We start from the raw sequence: 23,728 nt of genomic DNA, 5'->3' as shown, positions 1-23,728 counted from the left end.
ATGGCACAGACCTTGATCTCAGGACCCTCAGATCATGACCCTGAGATAATGACTTGAGCCAAAATCAAGAGTCAGTCACTTAACTGAATAAGAAACCCGGGCACCCCTATTTTTGACTTTTTAAAACTCTACTTGAAAACCAATAGTGAGGGACGCTTGGGTGGCTCAGCAGTTTAGAGCCACCATTGGCCCAGGGCGTGATCCTGCAGTCCCGGGATCGAGTCCCACATCAGGCTCCTGCCTGGAGCCTGCTTCTCCCTCTGCCTGTGTCTCTGTCTCTCTCTTTCTCTGTGTCTCTCATGAACAAATAAATACAATCTTAAAAAGAAAAAAGAAAACCAACAGTGAAACACAGTAAAAGCTAAGCCCACTGCAGGCCATTACCAACTCCACATGGAATCTCAGGCTAACATTAAATTTCTCAAGACCAATATTAAAGCCAATGACTCTCTCTACTCTTGATTCTTGTGCCAAATTTGAAACACTTTTTTAAAATGCATTCTTTTCTGGGTTCTGGATCTCTTCCTCTCTCTATTGCTCTTCCTTCTTAGTTGTCTTCTCATTCTTCTGTGCCACCCACCCCTCTGACCTGTCAGAACTTGCAGGGTGCCAGTCTCGGTTCACTTCTTACTCTACCCACCCTCCCTGGGTGATGTCACTGATGCACAGGTGACTCTCAAATTCACATGGCATCTTTGAGAGCTCCAGCCATTAAATCCACCGGTGTCCTGGATAGCTCATTTAGTTTGCCCTAAAAGCGAGTCAACTGAAACTCATCGCCCTGCCCCTCCACCTTGCTCCCCCTTCCTGATTCCCGGGTTCAGTGAATAGCGCTGTCATTCACCCAGGTTCCTAAGCCAGAGGCCTGAGAGTCATTCAAGGTTCTTCTCTTTCCTTCAGATCCAAAGTAACACCAAATATTGATGATTACCCACCAAAAGCTCCATTGCCACTACCATTGCTTAGCCGAGGCTTTCATAAAATGGACTCCGAATAGTATCTCTAGCTCTAATTTCTCGTACCCCTATATTTGTCCATCTCCCACATAGATCTTTCAAAACACAAATCTGAAATTGTTCCTTTCCCACCTCAAATTCTTCAGTGTTTCTCTAATGCCTTCATCTTAAAAGTCCAAACACCTCAGTATATAGACAATGCCATTCAGCCTCTCTGCCTCCCTCCCTAGCTCATCTGGGGATGTCTTAAACCAATAAAACCACTCCCCTGCCTCCAAGAAAACTTCAATTCTCTCAACCTCTGCAGGCTCCCCATCAAGGCTGCGAGTCATTGCACAATCTAGCCCCTCTGTCTGTACGCCCTTCCTCTCACTAAGTCCTACTCGCCTTCAAGGTTCCATTGAAACCTTCAAGTCCCCGTCTTCCCTAGAGATGGAGTAGATGCTGTACTTCCCAAAAATCTCATCCACACTACTTTGCCAGACCTTCCCATGCCTTATCATCATCCTGTGCTTCTCTGCCTTCCCTTCCTCCTCTACGAGAGCCCCCAAGCAGTGAGCTTGGTACTAGGCTCTTCTTTACCCCCAGTATCTGGCCCCAGACTTAGTGTTGATTGAATAGTCAGTCAAATGAAGATTATGATGCCTGTCCTACCTAACTCACAAAGGTCCATGAGGATTGAATTATGCAACAAAATTCTCTGAAAAATGTGAATCACTAAACAAATGTAAGCAGTGCTTCCAGTTTGTCATAATTTGAAAAGCTCACTGGTGTGAAAATGAAGGGCAATTAAATAGCCCACAGGCATTTTCTAAAGATTTATTTATTTATTTTAGAGAGGGAGACAGAAAGAAAGAGAATACAGGGCAGGGAGCAGAAGGAGAGGGAGAAAATGTCTTAAGCTGACTCTGGTGCATGGGGGCTCGATCCCATGACCCTGATGTCACGACCTGAGCCCAAACCAAGCACCGAAATGCCCCAGGTAGCCCCAGGCATTTGGCTAGATGCAACCCACATGAGGTTGTGTCCCACAGAGACAGACAGAGTAAGGATCAGAGAAAGTTAATTTACTTGCAAAACGTATCCAAACCATGAGGTAACAGAGCTGGGACTAAAAACCAGGTCTGCTCTACTTCAATCCAAAAGGTACCCTTGTACCAAACAGCCCCATGACAGGAGAGAGAGAGGACCATGACTTCAAAATCTGGTATACACAGATCTGTATACACAGCTGTGACAGACATGCCCAACACAGCGCCGGTGAGCTTTCCCTGCCACCCCCCCACACACACATACACTCCTCTTCTCTCCTGAGTTCCCACTGCTGATACACAATGAGCAGCCAGGGCAGGACTCGGGCATCTGGCAACCCACAGGCTGGATGATGCACTCCTCCCAACAGCTGTGGGACGGGAAGGCAGATTGGTTTTCTGTTGCATGAAGTCTAATTAAGATTAATCTAATCATTCCCAGGATGTAATAACTTTAGGTATTGGAGAAATATTCTTCTAAATCTTGCAAATATTTTGTGATATACAACCTGATTTATAACCATTTTTACTAATAATACTGTACTGTTGGCTACATACCTGTGTATTTTCTATGTGCTATTCTAGAATCCCCCACCTTTTGAAATATGAGAATTCCTTTTTAAAACCAAAGCACTCATGACATCCCATAGGATATTTACTTTTAGCCTCCTTACTTAAGAAAAGGCATACGCACAAAAAGACCTGTTGTCTCCTTGTAAAATACCCATGGGCCCCAGCTTTGGAACCATGCCCCTACCTCATTTACCTATCTGACCCCACTCTCCCTAGCAAGGGAAAAAGCCTTTTCCTGATTTCTTTTGCAATTACCAAGTTTTTTGTTGTTGTTGTTTTTTATTTACTTATTCATGAGAGACACAGAGAGTGAGAGAGAGAAACAGAGAGACAGAGAGAGAGAGGCAGGCACAGACAAAGGCAGAGGGAGAAGCAGGCTCCATGAAGGGAGCCCGACATGGGACTCGATCCTGGATCTCCAGGATCACGCCCTGGGCTGAAGTGGCGCTAAACTGCTGAGCCGCTGGAACTGCCCTACAATTATCAAGTTTTTTTTTTTTTTTTTTAACTTTTATTTATTTATGATAGTCACACCGAGAGACAGAGAGAGGCAGAGACACAGGCAGAGGGAGAAGCAGGCTCCATGCACTAGGAGCCTGACGTGGGATTCGATCCCGGGTCTCCAGGATCGCGCCCTGGGCCAAAGGCAGGCGCCAAACCGCTGCGCCACCCAGGGATCCCAATTATCAAGTTTTAGAGCCTGTTTCTATATATCAGTAATTTAGGGAAGGGAGAGAGTAATGTCATATATTTAGGGCATTCACCTTTGTCCTGCTGTATTTCTGATGATATAGGTGAGGTGACACCAGGTTCCTTCACTTCTGTGACACCAGCTCTCCAGTTTCTTTCATCCACACAGGATGGAGACACTTTTGCAGGTTTAAATAATACATCCACAGTGGAATTGGCAGACTCTATCAAGAATATGAAAAACATAACAAAGATTGAGTCTAACCTTCTAAATAAGGTATTTAGAAGATTAATAGAACATTTCTAGGGGCACCTGTGTGGCTCACTTGACTAAGCAACTCTTGATTTCGGCTCAGGTCATGATCTCAGGGTTGTGAGATCAAGCTCCGCATCGGGCTCTGCACTGGGTGTGGAAGTCTGCTTGAGATTCTCTCCCCCTCACCCTCTGCCCCTCCGCCCCTCCCACAAAAAGAACATTTTTAAATGTGAATATAAACATCCAAAAGTATAGTGGGTTTGGAGAAGAGCTAAGAGACTTGAGAAGGGATAACCATGCTATATTCAAGATTGCTTAAAATGTTTTTAATCTACTTAAAAAGTAGGAAAAAAATATTACCTTCACCCTTAAAACTGTGCAGGGGAACAGCATTTGTAACTGAAGCTGCCATATAATGTAATTCTGCAGAAGTTGGGGCCTCCAGATGATCACTTGGCTGTTTGATAATAGTATCACTTGTAGGCTCTTCTCTGATAGGCAATTCCTGTAGATCATCAGCTTTAATGTCAATCACATTTATGTAAGTGTGTCCAACCTGAACCAAAACACAAAATCAAAGAAGGATACATTCTTTTTAATCTATGGAGCCAATCTGCACCCTCCTCCTCTGTAAAGATTAAAAAAAAAAAAAAAGATTTAATTCTAAAGGCAAGAAGAGCTTATATGGATCTAACTTAGGGAAAACTGTAGGAAGTATGTGTTATGGTATTAGTTTAAACACTTTGGGGCACAATATTTAAATCTTAATTTTTAAATCTTTCAAACAAAGGTACATAGATGACATTTTTAGTCTCACTTCATTCTATACACTTGAATAATCCAGATGACCATAATAAATTTTAGCAAGATATTATTAAACCTCTGAATAAAACACAATACTAAATTTAGTACCAGATCCGATGGTGAAGGTGACATAGGTTTCTCTGATATTTCACTGGGAAGTTTGAGATTTAGATATACATCTGGAGCCAACACTTGAGGAACAGTCAAAGGTTCATGTTCTGAAAATTAAGAAAAGAAAAATCAAGAATTAAAAAACAAAAACCTGTAAATGGCTCTAAGTCATTAGCATTATAACAAGTTAGCAACAAACAACATAAAATTTTGTTAGAAATATAAGTAGGGGGTGCCTAGCTGTCAGTCAGTGGAGTGGGTGGCTCTTGATCTCAGGATTCGGAGTTTGAGCCACATGTTGGGTGAAAAGATTACTTAAAAATAAAATCTTTTAAAAATCAAGTAGAGGGATCCCTGGGTGGCACAGCGGTTTGGCGCCTGCCTTTGGCCCAGGGCGCGATCCTGGAGACCCGGGATTGAATCCCACGTCAGGCTCCCGGTGCATGGAGCCTGCTTCTCCCTCTGCCTGTGTCTCTGACTCTCTCTCTCTCTCTCTCTGTGTGACTATCATAAATAAATAAAATTTTAAAAAAATCAAGTAGAAGTTTCATAACATAAATAAATTCTAAAGGCAATTTACTCTACAGTAATTCATAATTGATGGGAGATTGACTATTGCTTTTTTTCATATAAATGATTCACAAGGATAACAAAGTGTCTAACTCATATCAAGAAAATGCTATAATTTCCTGGGGCACCTGGGTGGCTCACTCAGTTAAGCATCTGACTCTTGATTTCAGCTCAGGTCTTGATCTCTCAAGCCCTGTGCTGGGCTCCATGCTGGGCACGGAGAAGAAAGAAGTAAAGAAAGAAAATGCTGTAATTTCCTATTTCCATTTCAGATATGTTAAATCATGTTTGTTTAGGAGAGTTCAAGAAAATCAACTTAGGAAATTAACCTATAATTATGTCTTTTTTCTTTCAACACTTTTTAAAAAATTATTTGTTTGCTTGTAAAGGTTTATTGAGATATAATTCACATTCTTTAAAAGGGCACAATTCAGGAGTCCCTGGGTGCTTCAGTTGGTTAAGCATCCAACTTTTAATTTTGCCAAAGGTTACAATCTCAGAGTCAGGAGATTGATCTTTGCGTCAGGCTCTGAGCTGAGCATGAAGCCTGCTTAGAATTCTCCCTCTCCCTTTGCCAGCCCCCCACTCTCTCTATATCTTCTTAAAAAAAAAAATAAAATAAAAGAGCACAACTCAGTATTCAGTAGTTTTCAGAATATTCAGAGTCCATAGCTAAATTTTACCACTTGAAATGTTTAACACTTAAGTTCTACAAAAGTCATCAGCTTCTTATTCAAAAGAATAAAAAAAAAAAAAAAAAAGAACAATAAAGAAGCCTGTCACAATAGGTCAGCAAATGGTGTCTGTTCCTTTTGTCCTAGGACTCTCATTTTATTTCCTAGCATCTTATTTTTAATAGAACATTACTTTCAAATTTAATATGCAAAATATAATTTCTTGTTATAATGAATACTGGAACCTTGGTACCAAGTTTTGAATTTAAACTATATGATAACTCAAAAACTAGAAAAAAGGAAAGTGAAAATATTTAAATTATCATTCTATCTCTATTGAATCAATTGATTGGTTTTATTGCTTTTTTTATAGATGACGGTAACTCTTGTTTTAGCATCACAGAAACATAATCTTTAATTATAATGCTATTCTCAGAAAAAAAGAAAAAAATCACACCTGATATGGGAGAAATGATTTGTTGATCTTTACAACATTCAATAACAACTTCTTGAGAAGCAGCTTTTTTATCTTGTAGTCAGTTTGGAGATTTGAGGCAAAAAAAGAAAACAGAAAATTTCACAAACAAAAAAATAAATATATCAACGCAGATTTTTAGATACTGTATATCAAAGGTAGTAGATTGACAGCTAAGAATTTAATTTTTAAAAATTAATGATGCTTTCAGATTTTATTATTCACCCTGGGTAACAGACTTCTAGCAAACAGGCAGCCAATTCTAGAAGACTATCTAGCAGTAAAATACCTCCAAAGGCTTTCTCATAGGCTTTCTCTTCTAAGAATGTTTCTGAAATGCATATACACCATTCGCATCAAAAAACATTTTCTACATGCTCAACTTCAGACAGAAATGAAAACTAAACAGTCGGGGGCCTTTTTATGACCTATCACATGGGTAAAGATAAAGGAATTAGCTAAATCACAGTGATGACCCCAAAAAAAGGCTCATAAGTGAGAAGATACAGAAGCATTATTTGTAAGAGAAAAATACTGGAAACCAACTAATGCATTCAAAAATAAAGAATTTGTTAAATATTTTATGGCACAGCTGGAAGAAGGAATATGCTTATAAAGTACTTAATGATATGGGGAAATGTATGGCATAAACAGAAATCAAAGTGAAAAGCAAGGGATACAAAATACAGGTAACTTCTGTTATCCAAATCCAATCCATTCTTACAAATGTGCTGCACAGATACCAAGAGAGTTTTTAAATGAGGGAAAAAAGATGTCCTAGGCCATCCCATATTCCCAAACATTAAACAATTCTTAAACATCTAACTAACTACCCATCATGGAGTATTAAATATAAAGCATTTTAAACATCACTTCTAAATTAACATTCATTTAATCCATTAGTTTGTGTGCACATGCAGTAGTACTGACCATTTCAGATAGAATACGGATACTCTACTGCAAACATATACTGTAAGCAAATACATAAGTAAATTCTATACCTTGTATATATGTAAATACTATATGTATAAACTATACTATAATAATGAAACAATTAAAGAGACAATCTAACTGGTGTGTCCAAAGAAAGCTAACTGGTGTGTCCAAAGAAAGCTGGGTAAAAAACAAACACTGGGACCCATGAAGGGTTAAATTCTAGCGAAGACAGCAATAATATTTGGAAGATGAAAGTTCAGATGGTGAGGGAGGACACCTGTGCTATCTACTGTATCAAACTATGTAAAATGTGCAAAAGAAGATTGAAAGAAAAATCATCAAAACATTACTTCTAAGGCGCCTGGGTGGCACAGTTGGTTAAGCATCCAACTCCTGGTTTTGGCTCAGGTTGTGATTTTGGGTTATGGAATCAGCCCTACATGGGGCTCTGTACTCCACACAGAGTCTGAGTCAGCTTGAGTTTCTCTCCTTCTCCCTCTGCCCCCTCCCCCACTAAAATAAACAAACCTTTAAAAAAATGTTACTTCTAAGTAGTATAGTTAATTTCATCTTCTTCATAACTTTGCTACATTATCCAAATATTCTATTATGATTATATATTATTTTGAAACCACATCTATAAATATCATTTTAAAATAATATAAAACTAGAGGTTTAAAAAAGCACTTGCAAGGTTCTGAACACAGTTAAGAGCAAGTGTTTTCTAAATATAGAAAAGAACTTCTATAACACAAGGTCAGATCACTTACATGAATGAGGAAGTTTGTCAGGCAAAATTCCAAATAATAGTTTCTTCAACTTTTATTTACTCTATTCTTGGACACAGTTACACATGCCCTTCCCACACCAAACCCAATCTAGTCCTCTTCCTCACTCAACTTCACCAGCCAAAGCTCCAGGCTTCTTGGTTTTAGGCATGAAATCCCAGTGATGGCAATTAATGGCATAGAGAACCGAAATTCAAAACATTATTTCTACTGATTTAGGATGTAGTCCATGGTATTTTGAACAAAATTTTCTATTATGGCTTAAGTTGTAAATTCAACATTTAATCTTAAGTTTAAAATTTGTAAAATATATGCCAGGGTTGAGAACAAGAACCTGGAATGAATACCTACTATCCCTTAAAATTCACTTTAAGTCATTGTTTTGAAGAAAAAATTTAGATATATTAAATGTTGCCAAAAATAAATGAATTTTAGGGATGCCTGGGTGGCTCAGTGGTTGAGCATCTGCTTTCGGCTCAGGGCGTGATCCCAGGGTCTTGGGATGGAGTCCCGTATCAGGCTCCCCGAGAGGGGCCTGCTTCTCCTTCTGTCTATGTCTCTGCCTCTCTGTGTGTCTTTCATAAATAAATAAATAAAATCTTTAAAAAAATAAATATATATGAATTTTAAAAATTAAAGTAAAATAGTATTTTACCTGGGTCTGTATTTGTACTTGCATCCTGACATTCTATAGCCTTCTTTCTTACAGAGGCCATGAAATGCAATCCAGCTGAAGTATTAATATCATCTTGCAGCATTTCTTAAACATAACAAAACATTGAAAGCAATTACTGAGAAGCCAACATATTACCTGGAATCCAAACGCAAAGTATCTAACTCAAGGGAGGGGAGGTATGGGGTGCCAAGGTGTTATCAAAATGGACTTTCTGAATGAGGTGCTACCTACATTAACTCTCAAAGGCAGCTCAGTGAAATCAAAACCAAAATTGTGGAAGATTCTCTATATCCAGGGGTAGAACCTAGATGTTCTCCTGGCTAATGAAGCTGCAGTAGAAAATGTTAAGCAAGAAAATGATATGGTCCAACTGATGTTCTAAAAAACCACCTAAGCCAGTGTGTGGAAAGCAGATGGGAGTGGCTAAATCGAAGATAATCAGACAAGTGAGGCTGCTGTAACAGTTCAGATAAGTACCTCCAGTAATGGTGAAAAATGGAGCAGAAACGATAGATTTAAAATTACAAAGAAGGTAAAACAGACAAAACCTGGTTACTGACTAAGTGAGAAGGTGGGGAAAAGTAGAATCCAGGGAACCTATGTTTTGGGGTTGAGTAGGTAGTGACACAAATGGGGATGGACAAGGAGCAGAAAACAAAGCAGCTGGAAGGGGGAGGAAAACAAATCGGGACTGTGCATACTGCAGGTGAGGTCATTTCCACCCAAGCGGAAAAGTTCTGCAGCAAGTAGAATCCAAGTCCAAAGTCTATTAAGGGAGTTTGGACTTTCCTGGGACATCATCCAGGACGACTAAGGAGCAGAAGAGATGATCAATGATGGCACAATGTAGTATAATAAAAATATATATATTTGGTCTTCATCCTTGGTTCTAAGCATAGAATTCCTTAAATCCTTGGAATTTCCTGAGTAATTTCCTGTTGTTATTCATGATGAGCCCCTTTTGACTATATCTGGGCTTATGCTAGTGAGGTGACCCTTGTCAGGCCCCCAGATAGCTTCGATGCTGGTCACCAGAGGAATGAACCACACAATCAGAGGGTTAGAACTCTCATCAGCCTCACCCCGGCCCCCCTACCTCTGCGGAAAGGAGAGCAGCTGCAGATGGAGTTTAGTCACCAAGAGCTAATGATGTAATCAATCACACCCATATAATGAAACGTCAATAAAAATCCTGAAACAATGAGGCTAACAGGGCTTATGGGTTGATGAGCAGAGGGATGTGCTGGGAATGTAGCGGTACCCAAGGGAGAGTGTAGAAACTCTGTGCCCTCAATCACCAAACCTTCCTTTATGCATCTTTTCCATTTGGCTATTCCTAAATTGTATCCCTTATAATAAAACTATAATCATAAGTAAAGCACTTCTCTGAGTTCTGGAATTACTGTAGCAAATTAGTGAACCGTGAGGGTGAGTCATGGGAATCTCTGTGTAGTTGACTGGGCAAAAATGCAGGTGTAAGGGGACCCCATTTGTAGCTAACATCTGAAGTGGTAAATCTTTTGGGACTGAGCCATTCATCTGTGGGATTTGTGTTAATTCTAGGTTATTGTCAGAATTGAATTGAATTATATAGGACATCAGTTGGTATCAGAGAATTGGAGATTATTGTTGTTTGAAATGATAACAATGTACACCCACTAGAGTACTATGTAGTCACTAAAAAGGACATTGTAGGGATGCCTGGGTGGCTCAGTGGTTGAGCATCTGCCTTCAGCTCAGGGCGTGATCCTGGGTTCCAGGATCAAGTCCCACATCAGTCTCCTTGCAGGGAGTCTGCTTCTGCCTCTGCCTGTGTCTCTGCTTCTGTGTGTGTGTGTGTGTTTATGTGTGTGTGTGTCGTGAATAAATAAATAAAATCTTTTTAAAAAATGACATTGTAGAAGAATGTCTAGTGATATGGGAAGATATTTACCTCAACACTAGTATGTAAAAACAAGTAAGTAATAAACAAGTAAAGGAGGTATTCTTTATATCTATTATATATATAGATATAAAGATATCTATATCTATATAGATATAATAGATATAATAGATATTATATATTATATATATAATAGATATATATAAATGTACATAAATATATATGTGTATTTATAGATATATATGGGTGGAGATATTAAAAAAAATAAACCTTAAAATACTATTAACACTAGCTATCTCTAGACAGAAAAATTATGGGAGTTTTTTTGTGGGGGGAAGATTTTAATATTCTTCTTATTCCCTATTTGTATTTCCTAATTTTTCTCCAGTGAACATGTATTACCTTCACAAAGCCAAAAAACAAAACAAAACACTTAAGGGTGAGAAAAAAAGTGGTTTTAAGACAAGCGAGTGGGAAAGAATAGCAGATGGGTTAGGAAGCTGAGAGACAAGAGCTAAGCAGGTCAGTTGGGGAAGAAAACTGCCCAATGTAGCTATGCGGAAGCCTGACAGAGGGCAGTGGCATGAAGAAAGGGAGGGAGGACCAGGTTGAGAAGTAAGTGACGGGAAGGGGTAACCAAGGTGAGGGATAAATCAAGATGACTTTCAAGGTAAAACTCTTGACCAGTCAAGAGAATGGTGATATCACTAATAGCAAGACACCAGTTTAAAATCTGGACATGTTGAATCTAAGGCGAAAGGAGAAAAGAAAGATGAGAGAGGACAGGTGTGTATTTGAGTGTCACCAAACAATGTTAAGAGCTGAAGTCGTGAGACTGAATGTTTATGTGTACGTGTATGAAAATTACTGAGGAAAAAGCCTCAGGGAACACATGTTATTTGGTGGCAGGAAACCAACTGAGCCACTAGGGAAAGGGAAGAACTTCCTATCTTATACACAGGTACTCTTTTCTCAACTGATTCCTTAATGTGTTTCTATGATGAATTCAACAGACACGTTCTTCCATAATTTCCTTTTAGACCTTGTATATCAGTATCTTGTTGTAGATTTTAATTAATTGCCTACTCTACGATAGGGACCACCAAATTTTTTCTGTAAAGGGCCAGAAAATAAATATTTTAGGCTTTGCAGACTTTATGATTCCTCTTGCAAGAAGCAAACCCTGCTGCAGTGCATAATCTGTCATCAACAAGGTGTAAATACACGTGCATAGCTGCATTTCAATAAAACTTGATTTACAAAGGGGCGCCTGGGTGGCACAGTAAGTGAGCCTCTGACTCAGGGTTTCAGCACAAGTTGTGCTCTCAGGGTCATGAGATCGAGCCTCCTGTCAGGTATGAGTGTGCTCAGTGGGGAGTCTGAGATTCTCTCTCCCCTTTCCTTGCCTCTGCCCCTCCCCCAAATCATAACACACGCATGTGTGCACTCTCTCTCTCTAAAGTAAATAAATAAATCTTTTTTAAAAAACTTGATTTACAAAAACAAGCATGGTCTGGATCTGGCCTGTGGGCCACACAGTTTGTCAATCACTGCTCGACCAGATAACACACCAAAACACAAACACACACACATACATACATACACACTCTATCTTGTCAAAGATAAAATGAAAATAACTTAGTCTCAAAACATAAAAAAAAAATTTAGTCTCACTTTTACATACATAATTCTAGAAAGCTGATGTTAACTTTGAACTGAGACACTACATTAATCATGCTTATACATACCAAAAGGAATATCGAAGTCATCCAAAGGCTGGGAACGAGGATGTTCTTGTTGCTCCTAAATGAATCCCCAAATGATCAACTATGATTATAACTCAAAAACATTCATTATTTTGAAAAAAATTCAATAGCTAAGAGGACTGTTGAATGTTTATGTATGCGTTCACATACATTCTAGAAATATTTATTTACTCTATCAAAGTAACTCCACAAAGGAGTTCACAAAACTCACAAACCAAGCAATAAAAAAAGAACATTACCAATTTAATGCAGCTTCTAAATTACAATGTGCACTTCCCCACTACAGAGTAGCTTTAACATTCAACAAGTACCCACCCCTACCCAAACTGCTCAGGGACTTAACAATGTTACTTAGTGCCTCCAAATATGCTCTTGAGGCTTACTGAAGTATGCTTTTATAAAAATCCTTGTAAACAAAACTGTGTTTATCTAATTTGTTGCAAAAATAGGTAAACTGTCATCAAATTTAGAAGGAATGTTTGAAAAGATCTGATTTGAATATCAGGTTATGTAACAAACCTACGTGTGGGAAATTTAACAGGAGCCACCCAAAGAACATGTATGACATGCATTAATATATCACGGAAAAATGTAAGGAATGATTTCAAATATAAAAACATCACACAGGCAGATGCTCTAAACTACATTTTTTTTATTTATCATCAACTCACTTTTCGCAAATGCAACTATATGTCTAACTATTCCATGGAGGGATGCAGCAGGGTTTATGTACTTAACGATATAAAGATTCTCCTAATCACAATCAGAAGATTCCAGCAATCAGAAGACTAGATAAACCACAAAGACATTCCCAACTCTGTACATGCAGATCAGGGAAGCGTACCTTGGGTTTTGTAACTATTTCTGAATCATTATCATTAACAAGGGAACCCTCTGGTTGGGAAGCCACACTTGGCTTTCTCTTTAGTTTTTCTGATCCTTTTTCTTGCAGCTCTTTCTCAGCTCGTCGTCTTCGTCTGTTAAAGACAAGAGAATAAAACATGTTACTACTTTAGGAACATCGGTTCTTCACTTATGTCATGCTATATAGGGAGATAGTTATCAAAATTATGCCAATAAATTATTTTCAGTGGCATATAATTAAATCAGCAACATACTTTGCTAGAATTTGAGCAAATATAAGCAAAGGTCAGGGAGACATGAAAGTTATTTCTAGTTCCTCTACTACTGAACTGACTTTTCTGTGTTAGTCACTGGAATCTCCAGTCAGAGTCACACGTTTTAGGTAATTTTCAAACTCTCTTTTCTTCAGACTCTGAGATAACCCCAGAAACCCTATGGGATGACTCCAGGCACCCTTCTGAAGAAGTTAAGAACACTTGAGTCACCTCAGTGAAATCCCAGCAGGGAAGAAAGAAGGCCCAAGAAGCTAAGGAGAAGACTTACATGGAAGGAAGGAACCATTTCTGGAAAGAGAGCACTGGTAATAGATTTTAGGATCTAATAAATGTGAAACTCTTAGAGTATTTTCTAGACTCAGTAATAACCTACCAGTCAATACATTTTTGCATACCCATCATGAGTAAAACACTATAAACCCTCTTCATTAGATGTCACAGCCTTGCTTTATACGTGCATGTTTTAGTGTCCTGAAACAATTCACATCACTTATCCTCCTGCTTCCTATGTAAGAATCTAGAGAATATAGTTAGCTGAATAGCAGTATTACTTCAGTGCATTAGACAGTACATGGAATATTATATGAGATGGCAAATATTTGTCCTACAAAAGAAAACTGCTCATAATTTTACAGAAAAATGTAAAAGAAACTTCCAGCCTATGAATTCCAGTAAGGAATTCCTTAATAAAATGTAAGAAATAGGGGATCCCTGGGTGGCACAGCGGTTTGGCGCCTGCCTTTGGCCCAGGGCGCGATCCTGGAGACCCGGGATCGAATCCCACGTCGGGCTCCCGGTGCATGGAGCCTGCTTCTCCCTCTGCCTGTGTCTCTGCCTCTCTCTCTCTCTCTGTGACTATCATAAATAAATAAAGTTTAAAAAAAAATGTTTAAAAAATAAAATAAAATAAAATAAAATAAAATAAAATAAAATGTAAGAAATAGTATTATTTCCCTCTCACAATATAGAAATTTTCTATAGGTCCTGGGATTGAGTCCCAGACGGGCTCCCCAGGGAGCCTGCTTCTCTCTCTGCTTGTATCTCTGCCTCTCTCTCTCTCTGCATCTCTCATGAATAAATAAAATATGTAGAAAAAAACTTGCCTTTTTTTACTGTCCCTTCCTTGTTTCACTTCAGATGGTTCTATTTTGACATTCAGAAGCTGAAGGTGTCCAGAATCGCCTTGTTCAAATAAATCATGTGTTTGTTTCTCTTGGCTTTGTTTGAATGCAATGAGGCTTTCAAGTGGAATAAGTTTTAGGTTTTTGTACTATAAGAAATAAAGCATAATAATTTAAAATTACAAACCTCAATTATGTAATATATTAATAAAAATGTCAGGAAAACATCTTTAAATTAAGTGTGTGTGTGTGTGAGAGAGAGAGAGAGAGAACATGTCAAGATAACAAATTGATCTGGACTGGTAAGATTTATCAGAGTATCCAGAGTTTAAAAAATAAATTCTTTTAGAGTGCTAGATATTCCAACTGGGTCATCTTATTTCAGAAACTAAGCTAGAAGTGCTAATCTTCTTAATTTCTTTTCTACATTAAAAATCTTCCACGGGGCGCCTGGGTGGCTCAGTCAGCTAAGCATCTGCCTTCGGCTCAGGTCATAATCTCAGGGTCCTGGGACCGAGGCCCACATCAGGCTCCATGCTCAGTGGAGAGTCTGCTTCTCCCTCTCCCTCTGTCTGCAACTCCCCTTGCTTGTGCTCTGTCAAATAAATAAAATATCTTAAAAATAAAAATCTTATAAATGAAATACATAAGTCTAGCATTTGACTTAAAATGCTTTCAAACAGGGAGGATACAGAGAAGTGAAGATTATGGAAGAAACAGATTAGCAGTATGTTATAAGTACTGACATTGGGTAATATAACTTAGGGGTTCATTATACCATTCTAATAAAAAAATTCCTTTAAATATCTCTCAAAATATCTGCTTTTCCATACCTTTAATCCTTTCTTTTCTGTTCATAGTGTGTTCAGAACAAAAGAAGTCATAAGTACTGCTGCTAAAGAATGACCATTTCTTTTCCCAGTACCATCTTCATATCTTAAAAGTGCATCAGAGCATGAATGATTCAATTACCTTCCTAATATGGTACTACTAATTTATAAAACTAGAGCCTAAACAATTTGAATTTCAGGGATCCCTGGGTGGCTCAGTGGTTTGGCGCCTGCCTTTGGCCCAGGGTGCGATCCTGAAGTCCCGGGATCGAGTCCTGCATCGGGCTCCCGGAATGGAGCCTGCTTCTCCCTCCTCCTTTGTCTCTGCCTCTCTCTCTCTCTCTCTCTATGTCTATCATAAATAAATAAATAAATAAATAAATCTTTAAAAAAACAATTTGAATTTCATAAATCAAAGCTTACAACTTTAAAGAGGATTCTGTGGGTTTATAAAGATTCAATCTTTTTAAGTACTTTAAAAATATACCATTCTTAAAAACATGCACAACTATTTATAGACCTGGGTCTATTTAACTACCTTAAACTGTAACAGATTTGAAGGCAATCATATAACTACTAGGAACAGTAAATAATGTGTGTGACACTTACACATGTGCCCTCCCTTTCTCTCCCCCTGCCCCGCACATACCCATATGAACAAGAATACTGGTCATTTTATTTTACTTCTCATTTCTTCTCTGAGAAGAAAAAATACCTATGAAAAAGTCTCACCAATGCTAGCATCGGTATACAAGACAGACCTAAAAGCTTTACAATACTTAATTATCATTTTGAATTGGAATTTTATGTTACTTCAAGTAACAGAAACATTATTTTAAAAAAAGAATTGTGGGGGGAACAAAAGAAATGTGTAAGAGCTTTTCATCTCATGTGTAGTATTTATGGTATGAAAAATGCAGGACTGCTTTCACATTGCTCTGCAATGTTCATTACCATATTTTCTGAGGATAGGCATGAATGAAGTAATGAGAGCCTTGGGTATTTTGTTTCTTGTGCTATAGTACTGGTAGGTATTGAAGGAATTGTTACCAACGTCCTTGAGTCAGAGGAAAATACATAAGGAGGTTTAAGTTGTAGATGCAATAATGGAAGTCCAAAGGTATTCTGAGGAGATATCTCAAGGGACCCTGGCTTAACATCAAGTAGTTTTTCTGGTTTTATAAATACTGAAGAGTCCTGTTGAGGTGTCAAGTTTTCTTGTCCAACATATTGATCCAGGTTCACATGCTTAGGGATTTCTGTAGTTACAGTTTCTGCCCAGTTCTCCTGTTCAACTGCTTTTTTTATGGCTTCGGTATTATAGTGGCTCAAATTCAAGGAGGACACTGAAGTAGTGGGCATTGCTCTTTGTGGCAAAAGAGGCTGGGAGGAAGCAGATAACCCCCATGCCTCTCTAGGCTGTGGCAGGGGCCTGAAGGGAACTTGTTGAACTCTTCCTGAATGGAAGGAGAGGGACTTAAATTCATGCTTAGGCTGAAACTGAAGCAAAGGAAAACCATCAGCAGGTCCGAAAGTTTTTGCAGCTGGGATGAGTCTAGGTGTCTTTGGAATGGCAAAAGATGGAGACAAAAGGTGGAAGGGAGAACTTCCAGCAGGAGCAGGAGGCAGTGCAGCGGTTGGTAAGCTTTGGGATGCTGGAGTTAATCCTGTACTGGGAGGTGGGCCTTCGGACTCACATAAAGGAATACTCCCATGTGGTACATTCTGGAAGAGAAAAAGAAGCTGTTATGTAAGTTTAGAGTATATTACAAACTTCTTATTTTGCAAACAATGTTCAATATGTTTTGGAGGAGGTGGAATGTAATAACTGCTAAAAATAACAAAAAGCCAACACCTGAACTGCTAGAACAACTTTAATGGTATTTTTTTAATGTGTTACCTGTAAATTTCCATGACTGTTTTGATCAGACTGCACAACTCCTTTATGGCAGTGTGGACTCTTGCCATTCTCTCTGGTGTACTCTCCCACAGGCTGTGGTTTAATAAAAGATCTCTCCTTAAAATGTCTACTGGTGTCATCAACATCACTACTCCCTCTCGTGGGGTTTAATACTTGGCTTCCCACCAGAGGCACAGACTGAGGCTGCTGCAGAAGTCGATGTATATCTGAGAGGTTAGCAAAGGATGATCCTACTATTTGCATTAGGCTCGTGAAGTTGATCTGTTGAAGCTAGGATAAAATAAAAATTCAACTATTTTAAAATATAGTGAAAAAATCTAAAGAATCAACAACAATGATCTGAGTATTCCACAACAATCATGCTTTTGGCTTATCTGTCAGACCCACGAATGCTGAGCAGGAGGCAGAGGTGGGGGAGATTTTTTTAAAAAGGAAAGAAAGAACACCTTCCTGTTTTCAAAGAGCTGTCAACTGGAAATATGAACTCATCATGAGATTCAGGGCTATCTATAAAACAGTTTACATAAAGATCCCAGGGATCATAAAGGAGTGATCTGATGGAGTAGAATGAGGACAACTACTGAAGTCCTAAAATGAGTGTTGTGATCAAATTTTCAGAAAAAAAAAAAAAAAAAAAAAGCAAAGATCAGCAAACAGGTGGAAAGTGAGGACTTCCCCTGGAAAGGCTGACGAGGCAAAAGGCAAAGGGACGACCAGTGGTTGACGAATGCTGCACATCAGAATCACCTGAGCATCATTTAAAAATCCCCGTGGTCAAGTCATACCCACAGCAATAAGATCAGAATATCTGGGGATGGAAGCCAGGATTAGTATTTTTAAGATGACAAGGTGATTTCAGTGTGCAGAAAAGCTTGGGAACCACTAGCATAAACACTGGCTTAGATGGAACAGGAAATTAACAGCAGCTCTAAGGAGAGGACAGGTGAGTGCGGGAGTTCCCAAACTTGGGCATGCCATCAGAATCTCCTGGAGGACTTGGAAAGCACTCTTTGCTGGGCTCCATGCCCAGTTTCTGATTTCAATAGGTCTGGGATGGGGCCTGAGAATACACTTCTAACATTTAAGTGATGCTGATGCTACTGATCCAGAGACTGCACTCTGAAGACCACTAGACTTGTGAGAGCATTATGGGAAAAGAGGGAAGGTAAAAGCTGGCTGTGGGTCTTTCAAGCCCAACAGAAGAATTTGCACTTGATGAAACATACCAGTAGGGAAACACTGCAGGTTAAAAAAAAAAATCTAAGTTCCCTTCAATTACTTAAAAAAAAAAAAAAAAAGTAAAGAAAAAACATGCTTTTTTACAGAAAAAAAAAGCATACACACAAAAAATCATCCATTATCCTATCCTCAAAGAGAACTAGTATTGAGATTCTTAGAGTTTTTCCTTTTACTCTGTATTTTTAAAGCAAGATTTATTTCATATTATACAAATTGGTACCTGAAATTTACAGAACATTTTAAAACAGGAAAGTAAAAGTATTAAGACAGTATCTGAAAAAAAGAATGTCTTAGAAAATGCATATATAGGACAATGGAAGTCTGAAGTTCTGAGTCTAAGGCTGGCTACCACTATAGAAACAGCAAGTGCTGTACTGAATACACTGTGGGCAAAAGAATCAAGAGGGCACACTGGATATGGGTTGTGAAAAAAAAAAAAAAAAAGCAAAAATGTCTAAGACAGTGATTCTTAATCCTTTATGTGCCTTAGAATTATCTGGAGAATTTGTTAAATATACAGACCAGCTACCAGCAAAGTCCCTTGGTAATCCAAAAAAAAAGGGGGGGGGGCATCCCCCGTGGTACAGCGGTTTAGCACTGCCTGCAGCCCAGGGCGTGATCCTAGAGACCTGGGATCGAGTCCCACGTCGGGCTCCCTGCATGGAGCCTGCTTCTCCCTCTGCCTGTGTCTCTGTGTCTCTCATGAATAAATAAATAAAATCTTAAAAAAAAAAAGAGAGAGGAGAGAGAGAGAAGTAGGTAGTTCAGCCTGGACTCCGGGCCTCTGAATAACAAATGAAGAGTGCCCAAAGCAGAAAAACCCTACAATTTAATTTCATCTTGTCAATTTCTAAGAGTTTTGTTCATATTTCAAATCCTTACATATACATCATATGTGTAGACTGACTTATTTATATGGAGATGTGCTTACCTGAACTAATTTAAACATTTCATCTTGGAGCATCTGCCTAACAGAATCTGAAGACTCTGGTAACTGAGCCCTGGGTTCATTGCTCTGGGTCTGCTGAGGTGTTGGCACAGGTGTTTGTGAGGCAACGCTGACTCCATTTGACACGAAAGGTGGAACTGAGGAAGATTTATCTTTAAATGCAGAGATCTGTGTACTAGATGGAAGCATATATATAAAAAACACACTTAATCAAGAAAAAAAAGCAAATCAGATGTCTACAATCTGGAGAGTCTGATATTACCTTTTTCTTCTACTGTAAAGGCTTTCTGGAAGTTTTCAGGAAATTTAAACCCTAAAGCCTATCGTTCTGTACTCCTCAGCCACCTAGCCACCAGCCATCAGCACAGTACTCACGTGAATGCTATTTTATTAAGGGAAATGGAATGTCTTAGTCAGCCGTGGTCCCTCCCTATGGTGTTACAATCGACAATTTATTTGCCTGGTCCCTGCAAGCATCTGAGTTTGAAACCTGTGCAATTATTCTGAGTAGTTATATTAGGAATGTTTTTTGTTACTAAGTTTAATGATCCAGAGTGTAGTTAAGAAAACTAGAAAAAGTATGGGTTAAAAAGGTAATTCTACAATAGATAGAGCAAATTCTTGATCATCCTTAAATGTGAAACAACAGTATTGTGAACACTTCATTTCCAAACAAATCACAAAGTTTATATTTATAATTAAACTATAACCAAAAAAATGCTTATTTAGGAATAAAAATTAAAGATCAAAATAAGTTTTTGTTTTACTTTAAATAAAACGATTGTTTGGGGATGATTTCTTAAACACAGCAGGTACTCAAATTTGTTTCCTAAGCAAATTGATTTCACAAACTAAATAAGGGAGCAGGCATTATTATATCCAAATAAATTGATCATTGTCTCTAAAAAGAAAAGAACACATTAAATTGCTTTTAGATTATTTGGGCTTACATTCATTCCCTTTCAGTAATAATATTTGCCTTTTATCAAGCATCTAATACTAAAAAGCTCAGTAACAAAACTTTATTTGGCAAATCCATGAAAAACAGGCATTACAAGTGATTTGTCTATTTTAAGACAACTTTATTGGCCTTTGTTTCCAACAAGTAGCAATGAGATAAATTCCAATAATGGAGAATTATTTTAAGTAGGGCCATGCTATGTTTACCTATTTCAGCAAGACTTCTAAACACTAAACACACTGTTCAATCTCTGTAAAAGCCCAAAAGATAAAACGGGATGAATCTATTCTATGAGAAAATTAAAAGCATTTCATACACTATTAAAAATCTGTTAGAGGCTGGAAATGAGCAATTTTAAGTAATCCATCCACTACAGTTGACCCCTGAACAAAAAAAAAGCGGACTGGGGTGCCAACCCTCATGCAGTTGAAAATCCACATATAACTTGACTCCTCAAAAACAGAACTACTAATAGCCTACTGTTAACCAGAAACACTATCATAACATAAATAGTCGATTAATATATTTTGTATGTTATGTGTATTGCATCTATATTCTTACAATAAAGTAAGCTAGGGGAAAAAAATGTTAAAGTCATGAGGAAGAGAAAATATATTTATAGTACTGTACTGTTTTTATAAAAAAAAAAAATTACGTGTAAGGGGATTCAAGTGACTCAAACTCGTATTGTCCAAGGGTCAACCATCCTCCTTTTTTCATAAAAGACTTTTTCTTTTTTAGAAAAGACTCTTATAGAATATATAGTTCCTGTATATCTATAAAACATAGCTGTTAGAGGAAAATCTCTCAATAATAAACTTAAAGGTGTCAGAAATTTGTATCTACATTGTTCTTTCAATGGTTTATGTTGCTTTCATTTTACTTAGTTTTTAGTCAAAACATTTAGTAATTATTTCAAAATGGCACAGCAGGCATCATTTCATTCTCTTATCTACTTGTAAAATATGATTATATCAAAATGGTACACAAAAATTCTTACCTAGAAGTTTCTGAACTTGTATCTACACAAAATGAATAAGGAATGGTGTGTTCAGGATTTGAAAAGGCTTTGATCATACTATAATTAAAGATTAATAATTGATTAGGAAGATATTCTTCACATTTCCTAAGGTGTAAGTGATCTAAAGCTCAGCCATCTAACAATCAAAACATTCTCTAGTCCTCTATAAGGCTTAGCTCATAATTACAATCTGTTTATATTTGTCTCCATAGCAATTAGTTAACAGATTCAAACAAAAAGCAAAGAATATATCTGGATGACTGAACATATAACTTAATCACTGTTGACTGCCCAGTAGAAATAAAAGAATCTACAATGGAGAAGTGAGGTTAGTTGGGACCTCAAATTCCACATATAATGGAGGCAGACACTTTTCCCAGAACACTACAGAGCCCTTACTACATTTAAAACTGTGAAGACTAGTTTTTTATTAATAGAAATATGTATTTGTAAAGGCACATCACATTTAAAATATTTTTTTGTTAACTGCCCACAGAAATGAACAAAAATTGTATATCGAGAAGAGAAAGAAAATCTAATTACATTGCCTCTCTTATCCAAGGTAGTTCTAAAATTCTAAAACTTCAAAAATCCTAAAAATGAAGAAAGCATGTTCCACCTGCAACAAATTAAAACTGTCTTTGGCTCCCCTTGAACAATAATATTCTAGCCAACAGAATAGCCCTATAGTGTGCAGTAAACACACTGCGACAGTGAAAGATATATATTGTGATTCAGAACGGTTTTTTATTTGATCCAACAAAAACGAAATCAGTATGACAAGGTGTTTCCCTAATTAGCAGCTTTATAAACTCTGGTCTATTTACAGCTATATTTTACTTTGATAAGAGTGATAGTGATGGGAGAACAAAAGGCATTTTGTTCTAAATCTACCAAGATTTAGAAGTCTGTAACACTTACTAAAGATCATCATTTACCACAGTTATAAAGTTAAATTTCACTAGGAACACAATATCATTATAAAATATATATCGTAAATTATGAGAAAAATAACCTCTTCATCAAATGAATCCCAGATGGCAGTAATCATCACTTCCTTACTCTTTTCCCCCTTACCCTTTCTGTTCAGTTGATTTTTCCTCCATACATGTCTCCAATGGTTCTTCCCTTGGACACTGAACCTCTGTTGTGGATTGCTGCTGAAATTAATAGTACCCAAGAAGAAAATGGGTCATATAAGTAGGTATTACTGTCTTAGGTGTCTTTAGTTTCACATTCACTACTTACCCAGAGTAACAACAGTCTAAAAGCAAGTGAGAAACCAAACATGAAAATTAACTCCCAGTGCTGCTCTGATCAGATTTTTAACTGTGTGAATTGCCTTTGGCACATCACCCTGAGCCACTGAGCTTATTAAAATACAAGAACAAATTATGTCAGTGGAAATTATTTACACTACATTTACAAGTACACTGTAAATTACATATACCCATCACTGCGTGATTAATAAGTACATTCTGAAAAGAACTATAAACAGGAAAAACATCCTTTTTGAAGGAATTTTTTTAATAATTAGAAATGTCTGTGTTCCATCTGAAAATGCAGTGCATAGTTTTGAGAAAACAAATAATACATAAAAGTGAAATATGTGCAAAAACTGCATACTACAGCTGAATTACATGTTATGAATATAGAATACTTCTATTACTCTTGATTAAGTTAATTTACTATAGCAGTTTATAAAATAAAAATTTCATTGCCTGAAATTATTAGACATCTTACTAATGATAGTATTTCAGTGAAAGAAAAAATGTTGCATGGCCTGGTTATTCTCTGCAACCTACAGCGTACTTTTAAGACAATAACAGCCTTGGTTGGATGATTAAATAAAAATACTTAAATATAATTTAAATAACATTACCCACTATTTATTGACTTACTTCTTCTAAATGCTGTGGTAAAGTCTGCATGTTAATGACAGTATTGGAACTTTTAAGACTTTCAACAGGCTCTTTGGTATCTTCTATAAGGAAACAAGGAGAAAGAGAAAAGTGACCATTTGAAAAAACTCAGTTTACTTTTTAGAAGGTTCAGGAATATTATGGGGAAACAAAGATAATGACAGAAATATTTTCTATCCTCCTTATAAAAATGTTTTTATTTAAATTCATTAACAGGAGATCCCTGGGTGGCTCAGCGGTTTAGCACTTGCCTTCGGCCCAGGGCGTGATCCTGGAGTCCTGGGATCGAGTCCCGCATCGGGCTCCCTGCATGGAGCCTGCTTCTCCCTCTGCCTGTGTCTCTGCCTCTCTCTCCTCTGTGTCTTTCACGAATAAATAAATTTAAAAAATAAATAAATAAATAAATTCAACTAACAAAATAAATAAGTAAATTCAAT

At 37.6% G+C, this 23,728-nt stretch overlaps 1 protein-coding gene across 41 annotated transcripts in view; it reads right to left on the bottom strand.

The window, feature by feature from the left end:
* CPLANE1 (ciliogenesis and planar polarity effector complex subunit 1) overlaps positions 1–23,728 on the bottom strand; it is a 138,651-nt gene that overhangs the window by 38,123 nt on the left and 76,800 nt on the right. For 9 of the 41 annotated variants that reach the window (XR_012001285.1, XR_012001286.1, XR_012001291.1 and 6 more), the window contains 14 exons: positions 23,543–23,653; positions 23,271–23,353; positions 22,447–22,529; positions 19,370–19,562; positions 17,179–17,469; positions 16,233–17,003; positions 14,431–14,597; positions 13,033–13,165; positions 12,171–12,225; positions 8,520–8,624; positions 6,123–6,194; positions 4,419–4,528; positions 3,867–4,062; positions 3,325–3,474 (listed from right to left, as the gene is read on the bottom strand). Coding sequence is in view for 21 of the 41 variants with exons in the window: in XM_072757077.1 (XP_072613178.1) it covers positions 3,325–3,474; positions 3,867–4,062; positions 4,419–4,528; positions 6,123–6,194; positions 8,520–8,624; positions 12,171–12,225; positions 13,033–13,165; positions 14,431–14,597; positions 16,233–17,003; positions 17,179–17,469; positions 19,370–19,562; positions 22,447–22,529; positions 23,271–23,353; positions 23,543–23,653 (2,520 nt within the window). In the remaining 20 variants the exon portion in view is untranslated. The remainder of the gene's footprint in view (positions 1–3,324; positions 3,475–3,866; positions 4,063–4,418; positions 4,529–6,122; positions 6,195–8,519; positions 8,625–12,170; positions 12,226–13,032; positions 13,166–14,430; positions 14,598–16,232; positions 17,004–17,178; positions 17,470–19,369; positions 19,563–22,446; positions 22,530–23,270; positions 23,354–23,542; positions 23,654–23,728) is intronic. The other 32 variants (XR_012001297.1, XR_012001288.1, XR_012001292.1 and 29 more) reach the window with 15 other exon arrangements.

The sequence above is a fragment of the Vulpes vulpes genome, chromosome 4 (genome assembly GCF_048418805.1).
Source record: "Vulpes vulpes isolate BD-2025 chromosome 4, VulVul3, whole genome shotgun sequence".
Taxonomy (NCBI): Eukaryota; Metazoa; Chordata; class Mammalia; order Carnivora; family Canidae; genus Vulpes; species Vulpes vulpes.
Note: the sequence above shows the minus strand (reverse complement) of the source record. Positions and strands in the feature narration are given on the sequence as shown.